General features: G+C 35.0%; 1 protein-coding gene across 9 annotated transcripts in view; it reads left to right on the forward strand.

The window, feature by feature from the left end:
- The window catches only part of EXOC1 (exocyst complex component 1), a 63100-nt gene that overhangs the window by 13866 nt on the left and 36901 nt on the right, over window positions 1-12333 (forward strand). For 4 of the 9 annotated variants that reach the window (XR_006353579.1, XR_006353580.1, XM_043971126.1 and 1 more), the window contains exons 5-10: window positions 1674-1694; window positions 3185-3372; window positions 6772-6999; window positions 7166-7298; window positions 8012-8121; window positions 9771-9824. Coding sequence is in view for 7 of the 9 variants with exons in the window: in XM_043971126.1 (XP_043827061.1) it covers window positions 1674-1694; window positions 3185-3372; window positions 6772-6999; window positions 7166-7298; window positions 8012-8121; window positions 9771-9824 (734 nt within the window). In the remaining 2 variants the exon portion in view is untranslated. The remainder of the gene's footprint in view (window positions 1-1673; window positions 1695-3184; window positions 3373-6771; window positions 7000-7165; window positions 7299-8011; window positions 8122-9770; window positions 9825-12333) is intronic. The other 5 variants (XM_043971129.1, XM_043971131.1, XM_043971130.1 and 2 more) reach the window with 3 other exon arrangements.

Genomic DNA, 12333 nt, shown 5'->3' on the forward strand with positions numbered 1-12333 from the left:
CAACCCCCCCCCCCCCCCCAAAAAAAATCCAACCAAGTAAAAGCCAGAAGCAACACATTGAGAGACTGAAGAGACTGCCACCCCTGCATGGAGGTGTTATGAGGGGTGAGGGGGAAATTGGCTTGAGACCTCAAGGTGCAAAGAGACTTTTGCTGTGCTCAGCTCACCCCCCCATGTGACCTACCCTCATGTGGCTGTGTTCATCCATCAGTGCTTGGGTATTTCGTGTCTGTCCCTGGCCTCCGCATGCCGCCCATCTTCTCCTGTCTGTGTCTATGTCAGGTCTCAAACGTATTCCCTCCCTGCCTCAACCCTGCATGTTCCTCCTCCTGCTCTTGCTTCTTTGTCCCTGGTTCCCATGTGTCCTTGAACCATATGCCAGCTCCCTCACTCAGTGGCTCCCTGTTTCCATCCTTCCTTCCTTCCTCTTTCCCCACACAGGCAAATACACATTATGTAAAAATTACTTTACCTAGAGGCTTACTGAATGGTCCACTCACATAAATCAAGAACTATAGTTACTTTTTGGTTTTGGTAAGTCTTCTTTAAGAAAACTCTCCACTCTGAGCAACAGTGTAGTAACCAGATGATCTTCGTAATTGATTTTTAAAAAATTATTATTTGTTAACTTTTATTGATATTTTGGTTTTTACACTGTGGTAATTTCCCAAACTATACTTCCCCTCACTGAGCCATCTGTTTTAACAAAGAGAAACAGTTCAGCAAAATGGACTTACAAATTATGTGTTACTCACATCGTCTCTTTTCTCTCTACTAATAGGAAGGTTGTGTTTCATCATCTGTTCTCTGTGTCTAAGATTGTTCATTGCAATTATCATGAGTTAGCCTGCCTTTAAAAATTGTCACTACTTCTTTCCATAATCATTTTAGAGGTAGCTTATTAAGATAGATGAGTCTTAATGCACTTAATTTATAAATGAAATTACATAAGTTGTTTTTCTTTTAGGAAATCATACAAAAGATTTGTGTTGAGGAAATGTGGCTTCCCAGGAATATAAAATTTTGAAATAGGGATTTGTTAGGAGAGAACATCATTTAAGTTTTCCAGTTCTTTAAACTACGCATTTATTCTTTATTAAATTAAATTAAAGATTTTTGAGTCCTTAAAATCTAGCCTCATCTAATACTGATGGTGTTCATTTAATTGCCTCAACCTTATTCTTTCTAATACAACTGGAATCTTTTGTGACTAACCCCCATTGTCAACTAGTTACTATGTAAAGCATTTGTTCTTTGTGTGAAACTAGGCAAGACTCCAAAATAATTTAAATGAGAAATAATATTTTTCCTCCAAAGAACAAGAAACCCCATGTTTTTATAAATCTACTAAGAAACAAAAATCAGAGAAGCAAAAGGAAAATAATTCTATAGTCAATTTCTGAATATATTTGTTTTTATATAGGGTTTATATTATCTCCAAAAATAATTTGAGTTGGCCAGAAAACTAAGAGCTTTTGACCTTTCTATTCTTTTTATTAACCTCCCCTTATGGTTGGATATTTAATTGTCTTTGAAACATTGTTACCATGAAGTTCAAATGAATTATAGTGCAGTATTTTTAAAAGATACACATTAAACCTGTATACTTTGCCACCCAGCTAATATTCTTTGCTTACTTTCCTCTGCTTCTTTCATACCTTTTTATTCTCCAGAACTGCCTAAAGTTACAGAAGGTGCGTAACACCTTTTCTTATTCTTCTGTATAATTTTGACTATTTACCATTTGATGTTATGTGCTGTTGGTTGCATATTTTATGAAACTGTGTGTAGGGACAAGGTCATTGCTACAAAATCCATAGTGCAACATAATTAATGACAGTATTTTCATCAATGGCCTCTAAGTGACTATTTCTTATGAAAGAAAAGACTGCTATAATAGTTAACCTCATCATCTTAAGAATTTGTTAAAATGCCCATTTGTATAAAAGTACTGTCCAGAATGATTTAGGCAGTCCTTGTCTCTAGGTGCTTATCAGTCATGTGTGACAATTTAATTTCCCATTAAAAAGTTAAGATGATCTCAGTAAAATATACTTCCTGTTCAGGATGTATCAAATTACATTTACTTGTTTTCTATATTTGATTTTTGGCAGAAACTTTAGCCATTATATTTAATTCGCTTAATTTGTCCTCATTTTGAGCACTTAAATCTTGTGTTGTTTTGGGGGGGTGGGGTGTCTTGCTTGGTGGTCAGTAATAAACTTATATCATGTATCAAAGGTCATATTTACCTAGATGTACTTCTTATACAAATTAGCAGTTTATATCTGAATAATATTAGGGTCACTCAGAGATTTTTATTTAAATTGGAAGCTACCCATCAAATATGCAGAAATGAAATCCTCTGGGTTTTAACCTTTAAAAATCTCCCATTATGTTGCTTTCCTACCATGATCTTAGTTTGTTACTAAAATTAACTAGAAATAAGTATCTAGGTTTCTTCAAATATTTTAGCTGAAATTTTTATTCAGAAAGTATCCCAAACTATTATATTAAAAAACACCAAGGACATCTATTTACATTTTTACACTTTCTCAAATGTTATTGTTGCTCTTCTTTTCTAGATAGTAATTGTGGAATTTTCTTCAGCAGATCCATAGAAATTTTGAAAGTGTATGTAAAATGCCATTTAAATGTGTAAAAAGAAAGTTCATTTACTGTGTTCAAAGCCTAAGATATACTGTAAGAGATTGGTACTATGGTATATCTCTCTGCTCTAATTTAAAATTATTTCAGAAAGTAGGCTAAGATACTTTTCATATGTTCAGAATTTACAATCAATGTTTTTAGCTAAGGAGTGATAATTAACTGAGGTAAGAAAATGGGGTTCTTTTTCTGTGTAGTATAAAAACTATGGTTTTGAATGTCATGACTAAAGAATGTTGTAATATTTGTAAATTAGTGACTTTAGTTTTATAATTTTTTTAATTTGTGCTTTTTACATAGTGCTTTATCTCCATAGGATATATGTGCTTTACAAGAATAAAGTTATTTTGGTTTGCTTCTGTGGACTCTGAACTATTCTTTTCTTTCCGCACCCCCCCCCCAACTAAATATGACCTGGCTTACAGCTGATCCTATCTAGCCTCAAGTTAATTACTATTACTTGTACTTCATAATTTTGGCTTCCATAATTTTAATATTTCCTTTCCTACTCTTTAAGAATCTGTTCCAAGTGGAGAGAATCAGAGTGTGACAGGAGGAGATGAAGAAGCTGTAGATGAGTATCAAGAGTTAAATGCAAGAGAAGAACAGGATATTGAGATCATGATGGAAGGCTGTGAATATGCTATCTCTAATGCTGAAGCTTTTGCAGAAAAGTTATCAAGAGAGCTGCAGGTCCTAGATGGGGTAAGAATTTCTTGTAAAATAGGACTTACTAATACACAATGGATTGGGAAGCCTGATTGTATACATAGATCATTGCCTTTGAGCACTTATGGCTTTATAGTATGATTACTACTTTATCCATAAGTGTATTATCTCTTTCATGAACTTACCCAGCTATTACAGAGTGGGCAGACAAAATATTTCCTTGATACCATTTGTTTATTGTTGTTGTTGTTGTTATTAAAAAGTAAAATCTTTCCATGGAACAAGGCCAATGAGAGGCAGTTGCCCAGGTCTCCATTTTACAAAGAGATACTCTATATGGTGTGAGAGGAGAAGGGGGAAGGAGGAAAGGCAGAGATAAACAGTCCAGAACTTTTCAATCAGAGCTATTAGAATCTGTCCGTGCAAAGGAGTATCTTTTGGGTTGGGGAAAATGGGAATAGAACCTCAGGTAAAAGATGAAGGAACTGTTATAAGAAGGACTTTTGTGAAAAGAACAAGCTTTGAGGAGCAGAGAGTTGTGGGGAATAGTGGGAAAGGTACAGAATTTAGAGTCAAAGATTTGCTACCTACATTCTCTATGATAAGTCATAATCTCTCTGGACTTCAGTTTCTGTGTCTATAAAATGGGAATGATTATAAAATTTAATCAACACAAAGAGGAATTGTAAATGACTCCACTCAACTGTGGAGTTTTCTAGGGATTTGTTTTTGGTGTCCTGTGTTCTTTTTATCAAAGATCACAGATTCAGAGATAAAGGGACCTTAGAGAAATTCAACCCCCTTACACATGAGGAACATGAAACTCAAAGAGGTTAAGTGACTTGCCCAAGATCACAGGAGTAGCACATGGCAGAGCTGGGTTTGAACCTAGGTCCTCTAATTCCTGATCTCTGACACTTGCACTAATACTATGCTACTCTGGGTTTTGTCAGTACCAAGTAGTTAAAGGCCTGTATAACTTGTTTATTAAATTTGCAAATGAAACAAAGCTAACACATTGAATCAATCAATAGACTAAAATGTTTTTGAGCTGTCTTTTATTTAAAAAATGTATCTAGGGGTGGCTAGGTGGCGCAGTGGATAAAGCACTGGCCCTAGAGTCAGGAGTACCTGAGTTCAAATCCGGCCTCAGACACTTAACACTTACTAGCTGTGTGACCCTAGGCAAGTCACTTAACCCCAATTGCCTCACTTAAAAAAAAAAGTATCTAAATATAAAGTATAGAAGTACTCATAGAATCATGAAATCTTAGAAGAGACTTTAGAAGACAAATAGTTCAACACTTAGATTGTATCTATTCTTTCTATTGTATCTATACGTGCTCATCTGTATTTTGGTAGAAGCAGCAGCCCTTGCATTTTTGGATAGTACAATTTGTTAAGAAGTTTTTCTTTATGTTGAGTAAAAATCTGATTCACTCTTAACTTTCTTATGTTGGTCTGAGTTCTGCCTTTTGGGGCCAATCCTAGAATAATCTAATTCTTCCTCGTGACAGCCCTTCAGGTATTTAAAGGCAGCAGTGATGTCCTGCCTCCTCCATACTAAACATCCCCAGTTCCTTCATGAGGTTCCCTGGATCATGTTCATCTCCTAATGGAATACTTTGATCTTACCACTGCCGAACAGACCTTTAGAAAGCAAGTGGTTAAAGTAAGAGATGAATAACCATCATCAAAAAATAAGTAAACATACAAAAGAAGGAGTAAAGTTACATATAAAACCATAAGTATGCAATATATTTTTAAAAGAGAATCTCTGTCAAAAAAGTTTGTTTAATGTCTCTTCAGATTATACAAGGTTCCTTGACAAATGGAATTATGGTCAGCTTTATTTAACATTTTGTTGTCAGTACCAAACAAGGTAGAAATCAGGGAGACATTGTCTCTGTTTTGGAGGATATATTGATATGCTCAGAGACCAGCGAAGGAGAGATTCCCTCCAGGTTAACCTTTTTTCATTACATATCTATAATTTTAGTGTTTAAATTTTTTTTCTTTTCCATATTTACCTATATCTAATTTGTGATTCAGCACATTGTCAATTTTTATATTTGTTCCATGTGTATTTAGAGATTTCATTATTAATACTGGAATTGCCTAAGATGTAAACTTTACCTTTTTAAAAATAAAAGGAACTGGGAGCAAGAAAGTGTGATAGAAATACTTTTTTAAAAAGAAGAAAAGAAAAAGACATCTATGAACCATTGGAAAAAAAAAACAAGAGAACAGAAAAGAAGGAAGTTTAGAAGGGGACAAATAAACACGATGCTGCTGAAACTAATATGTTAAATTTGAAATATATTTTTTGAATATAATAATAAGCATTTTTATTAAAAATTTTGAGTTCCAAATTCTCTCCCTCCTTCCCTCCCTTCCCTTCCCCCTCTCTGAAGCGGTAAGTAATCACATATAGGTTATACATGTACAATTATGTAAAACATTATCATATTAGTCACTTTGTATAAGGAAACTCAAATAAAAGAAAATAATGAAAGGAAGTAAAAAATAGCATGCTTCAGTCTATGTTCAATCAATATCAGTTCTTTCTTTGGAGGTGGATAGTATGTTTAGATTTGAAATACATTTTAAAATGCCAAGCTGTACATAATGGACGGGGGAAACAAAAGGAAACAATTTATGGAAAATTTAGAATGAAGAACAATTTTAAATGACAATAAATAGTAGAATTTTAGAACCAGATGGAACTTTACAAATCATCTAGCCCAAGCCCCATTTTAAAAATGAAGGAATTAAGCCTCAGAGAATGGCTGCATTTGAATTGCAGAAAAGCCCAAGTTATCATTTTTAATGACATTTTGCATCAGTATCATCTAGTCAGACATGATATTAACCGTTCCAATGGAAGGAGAACTGGCGAGAACCCAGGTTGCACTAATCAGAATAAAAGAGGGAAAGAAGTAGCTCAGTGATAAACATTTCTGCATCTCAGTAATAAACTTTATTTCTGCATTTTAGCTTTATGCAGAGAACTCTGCTAGGTTCTGTCAGGAAACATAAGGTATGAAAGAATTTTACATTTTATTTGGGGAGACAAAAAGATCTGAAATGACATGAAAACAGTTATTGTGCAAACAGTGTTTCAGATTAAAATGTAATTGGGGGGTGGGGCAGCTAGGTGGTACAGCGGGTAAAGCACAGGCCCTGGATTCAGGAGGATCTGAGTTCAAATCCAGCCTCAGACACTTGACAATTACTAGCTGTGTAATCCTGGGCAAGTCACTTAACCTTCATTGCCCTGCAAAAAAAAAAATGTGATTGGTTTAACAAAATAAAAATTACAGTAGACAAAGATAATGTTAATTTGTGTATTCCCAAGTTATTGTGCAACCTGTTTCTTTATGACTGACACCACTAATTTAGTAAGCCCTTCAAATTTGCTCCTTTACTTTGTAGGCAAACATCCAGTCAATCATGGCATCTGAGAAACAGGTGAATATCCTGATGAAGTTGCTGGATGAAGCTCTTAAGGAGGTGGATCAGATTGAACTGAAGCTGAGCAGCTATGAAGAAATGCTACAAAGTGTAAAGGAACAAATGGATCAAATCTCAGAAAGCAACCACTTAATTCATCTTAGTAACACTAATAATGTAAAACTCCTGTCAGAGATAGAATTCCTTGTGGTGAGTAGGCTAATACATTACACCTTAATAAACATTTTCCCAGTTCTACTATGGGAGATCATTTTAGATCAGAGTCTTGGTTAAATTAAATAATATTTTAAATCTAGTATCAGTATGTTGCCTAAGGTTATATGTATATAACCTTTATGTTTTACATGTATTCCAGAACCACATGGATTTGGCAAAAGGTCACATAAAGGCTCTTCAGGAAGGAGACCTTGCTTCTTCTAGAGGCATTGAGGCCTGTACAAATGCAGCTGATGCCCTTCTACAGTGTATGAATGTAGCTCTTCATCCAGGTAGCATATTTCTTTTTTTTTTTTCTTTTTTTTTTGGCGGGGCAATGGGGGTTAAGTGACTTGCCCAGGGTCACACAGCTAGTAAGTGTCAAGTGTCTGAGGCCGGATTTGAACTCAGGTACTCCTGAATCCAGGGCCGGTACTTTTATCCACTGCACCACCTTGCTGCCCCCTTTTTTTTTTTTCAGGTAGTATATTTCTTAAATCAAATTTTACAGCTATTATAATTACATCAATTAAAAAAAAAAAATCAACGCACTGACTTGATAGGAAATGAAGTGATATATCTGTTGTAGTCCAATGGATAACACCCAGCAGGTTTCACTGTTCTTTTCACACGTTTCTTTTGTCTCAGAGGGATTTTTTTTTACACACCAGTACTTAATTCACTCTACACTGACATTGTTAGCCCTATTGCCAGTCTAACACGTTGTTTTTCATTATTAGTTTAATTTGATTGATTGATTAGAAGGGGGAAAACGTTTAGAGCCTTGTGTTTCCAGCCTAAATGAATCATTTACTTTTTAAGGTTTTTCAGGACTTTGAAAAATCTCCTTGTTAACATTGTCTAAACAAATGAGTAGATAAACTTTTGACTTTTTTCAAATCTTGAAATTATATTACTGCTTTAAATTTGTCATCTTGAATATTAAGTCTCATATTGAGTGTTTTCTACAGCTAAATTTTCCATGGGATTCTTGCTTTGTTTTTAGGACATGACATGCTACATGCAGTCAAACAACAGCAACAACGATTTAGTGATTTGCGAGAGCAGTTTGCCCGAAGACTTGCCAGTCATCTTAACAATGTTTTTGTTCAACAGGTAATTTTACTTTTCTAGTTAAGCTGAATGTTTCCTAAGCTTATCGATATTTTACTTTAAAGCTTGAGTTTCTGAAAAGATTAGCATGCATTTAAATGATCATTTGTGTACCCCTTTAAAACCACTTTAGCAATCCATTTCATAGTGCAGTTTACACATTCTTAGGTTTAGTGCCCTTAATTCTCAGTTCATTTGCACCATGCACACACACATTTATTTCTCTGAGAGAGAATTCTGATTTCTGAAAAGTTAATTCTCTCTTTCTTGGCCTCAGTTTTCCCATTTAAAAAATGAAGGAGTTGGTTAGACTAGATAATCTCTAAGGTCTCTTCCAACTATAACTTCCTTGGTTTTATAGAAATCCCAGGAGAGGCAACATGACATAATAGAGAGCTGGCCTTGAAACCAGAATGACCAGGGTTCAAGTCCCACCTCTGACGACTGTTTGCTTTCTAACACTGGATAAGTCATTTAACTTCTCTGTGCCCCAGGCTTTAAGTTGCAGAGAAGGTGCTGATCTTCTTTGGTAGAAGTTCCTCACCTAGAACTTTCTACAACAATTAAATCACAGATCCAGTAAAAATAAAAATTATTCCTGAGTTTTATACACTGCTTCACCTTTAATGCATTCTTAGAGATGATATGAATGATCACACATAGTACTTTGAAATTTTCAGAGAAAAATACCATGCGGGTATCACTATATCTATAGATAGTACATACTTGAAAGAGGGTCCATCATTGTGGGCATTCCTTTCACTCATGCAAATCAAAAATCCTCCAAACCTTCTCATCTGATATGACCTTTACCATGTTTTTCTATAAACCCTACATCAAGGATCTATCCAACAAATTAGAGATAATCCTTTTTTAAAAGAAAAATGTCTTTGAAGTAATGCATGCCACTAAGAGTGATCATCTTTTTTTTTTTCTCATTCTTGGTACATGACCAGCTCACTTCTATTGTAGTCAGTCCTCAATATATACCTTCAATAATGTTGACCACCAGAACTTTTACATACACACATATATACGTGTGTACACACACACACACACACACACACACACACACACACACACACACATTATATATAAGGAAACACACAAAAAAAATACAGCTGTCCTCACTTATACAACTTTTTTTCTCTATGATTCTAATTAATATTTTTCAGTAAATAAAATTGTCTACCTTTTTAGATGAGAAGAAAATGATAATTGTTTGTGCCAAAGCTAAAGTTCTTAAGGTTTTTTGTGTTGTGGACCCATTTGGTAGTCTGTTGAAGTGTGTGGAGGCTTTCTTGCAATGTTTTCAAATGCATATAATAAAATACATAAGATTACAAAGGAGAAACCAATTATATTGAAATTCAGTTATCAAAAAAATTTTTTTTAATTCACAGGCTCCTAAACTAAGAACCTCTGTGCTAAAGGAAGAAGCTATGAATAAAGTTGTTCTTAATTTCTGATAATGTAAAGTTCATTGTGTCATTTTGCAATTTGGAAAAATATTTTCAGGGATGATTTGTTAACTTTAAGGAATTTGTTCTTACCTTTCAGGATATACTATTTTAGTTATTAAATTCTTTATTTTTTTTTCAACTTTTCAGCTTTCTAAAATACTTATGATCCTATATTTTATCTTCACTTAGTTTACTCAGGCCCTTCTTCAGCTCTATAGCAGGTCCAACTTTCTTTCAGTTCCTGTGAGTACATGGGGTTTAATTCAAGCTTCTCTGATTTATTTTGATGTTTTTATTTGTCAAGCTTGCTGAATCTAACTGATAGCTGCAGACTTGGCTTTATAAATTTGTAACTTTACAGTACTCATATAAGCTGCCAAATAACTGCATTTACAGCTGCCAGTGTGTGCCTTAGTAGATGGTATTCTTTGGGCCCGAAAAACCTGATAGGAAGAAAGGTGGGTCTGAATGCTGTGAGAAATGCACCAATTTTAAAATTTATTTTGACTTAGCGATTTGAAATTATAAATGAATTTATTCCTATATAATTAAATCAAATAGTTATTTTGGGAAAGCAACAGACTTAGGAGTCACAGAAAGTATTAATTCACACTCTTAGTTTGATTTGATTCTTTGGAGTCTAAAGGGGATACTATTGATAGTGCTATCTACATAAATGGATGTGACTGTAACCAATGTAGTCCTTTCCACACTAAAAGCCTGTGTGAGGATTTCTTTTGTTTGTAGCTACAAATGACTTGTGTTCTGCCTTGGTCTTAAAAGCGGAGATCATTGCTTAAAATGAGCCTTCCCATTGTTGACAATATATATTTTATGTCATAATAGACTTAGAATCCTAAAAAATAAGTGCTTCAACAAGTACTTTTAGGAAATATATCAAAGTCAAGTAATATATTTCAATTATAGGAAAAAATGGTAGAAAGCTAATTACTATTTACTTCAGTATTATATTACAGTGAAAGTTTCAAAATAATCATTGTTTGCTTTTGGTTTATCCCACTATAGCTTGAGCACTTTCAGGGCCAATGGAAAAATGTAGCATTCATTCTCTCTTTATCTCTCTCCTCCCCACCCTCAACCCCCAATAGAAATGTTTTGAATTTCAACTGCTTATGTCTTACAGATTAAAAAATTGGTCTTATCTAATATTTAAGTGTGTAAAATGTCTATTTTCCTCATAGAGATTGTGTGTGTGTGTGCGCGCACTGCTTACTGTTTTACTGGAGAAAGAAGACTAACACATAAAAAGTACTAACAAACAATTTGGGGGGTAGTGTGTGTTATGGACCAGTGATTTCACCTATGTCAGGAATATGAAAACACCATCTACCAACAATTCTGCAGCTTATGGTCTTGGAGAACTACCTGAGGCACTAAGAGGGTTAAGTTAAATGGTTAAGTCCATGGCAGGTCCAGTCATTTCGAAATGATGCTGTCTGTATTCTGGCCATTTTCTTCATTCTCCTCCCACTTGTACCTGGACTCTAATAAATGAGCTTTCACCTTCTCTTTCTTAGAACCAAGCCTCCACATCACTTTCTGGCCATTTCCAAGCCATACTGAGCCATGCCTATTGCCCTTCACCTCCAAACACACCTCTGGTTCCCCTTCATGCGCTCCCTTTCCCCATTAAAATGTGAGCTCCTTCAGGGCAAGAACTGTCCTGCTTGCTTTTGTCAGTATCTCCAGCAGTTAGAACATTGCCTGCACATAGTAAATGCTTAACAAAGAATTTTTCATTTGTTCATTCCTTACTCTGTAGCTAGCCTTGTATCTACCCTGTTACTTCTCAAGTGCCCAACATTGTAGGGCAGTCAGTGATTAGGAAAACACATCTGTGAGAATTAGAAAGATCAGATGAAGCTACTTTGAGGTAAACTAGATTTAGATAAATGAGAGTTTGGAGCAAAGAATATTCCATATGAGAGTAATGACATGAACAAAAGCAGAAAGGTGGGGATAAGTGTGCTATGTTTGTGAAACAGTGAAAAGACTTAAGAGGGGAAGGTAGGTTAGTACCAGCTAATAGACGACATCGAAAGCCTGGCAGAGGAGTTTAGAATGGGGTGTAGGAAATAGGGAGTCACTGAAGGTTTCTTTATGGAGGAATGATATAGTGAAGTTGGATTAATATAGATTAGTCTGACAATTCTCTGTAGAACTAGTTAAAAGAAAAGAAATGAAAGTTCATGGAAGCAAGTAAGGAAAAAAAAAAGAAACCTTCATCTTTGAAACATTCAAAAGTCACCCCCTCAGAAAAAGAAAGGTGGGATAGAGCACCAGCCCTGGATTCAGGAGGACCTGACTTCAAATACAGCCTCAGACACTTAACACTTACTAGCTGTGTGACCCTGAGCAAGTCACTTAACCCCAATTGCCTCACCAAAAAAAAAAAAAAAAAACCTCAAAACAAACCACCTTTCTTTTTCTTTTTTTTTGCTGCTCTATCCACTCTGCCACCTAGCTGCCCCAAAAGAAAGTTTTAAAAGGTAGGTCCTCTGTCAAGCCTTAAAGGCTATTAGGTTAGTTTATAGAATAAGAGTCAAACAGTATCTTCATAGAAGTTGGCATCCTCTCTGCAAAAACTCAGTGCACTGTCCTCCATAGAAAGTAAACCTGGTTGCTTCATTAGCTCCATTTGAATATTCCCATTCTAATAGATAAAAATATTTAAATTGAAGGAGATGGAATACTTACAGAAAATTTTATATTATAGTATTATGTAGGATGC

The sequence above is a fragment of the Dromiciops gliroides genome, chromosome 6 (genome assembly GCF_019393635.1).
Source record: "Dromiciops gliroides isolate mDroGli1 chromosome 6, mDroGli1.pri, whole genome shotgun sequence".
Taxonomy (NCBI): Eukaryota; Metazoa; Chordata; class Mammalia; order Microbiotheria; family Microbiotheriidae; genus Dromiciops; species Dromiciops gliroides.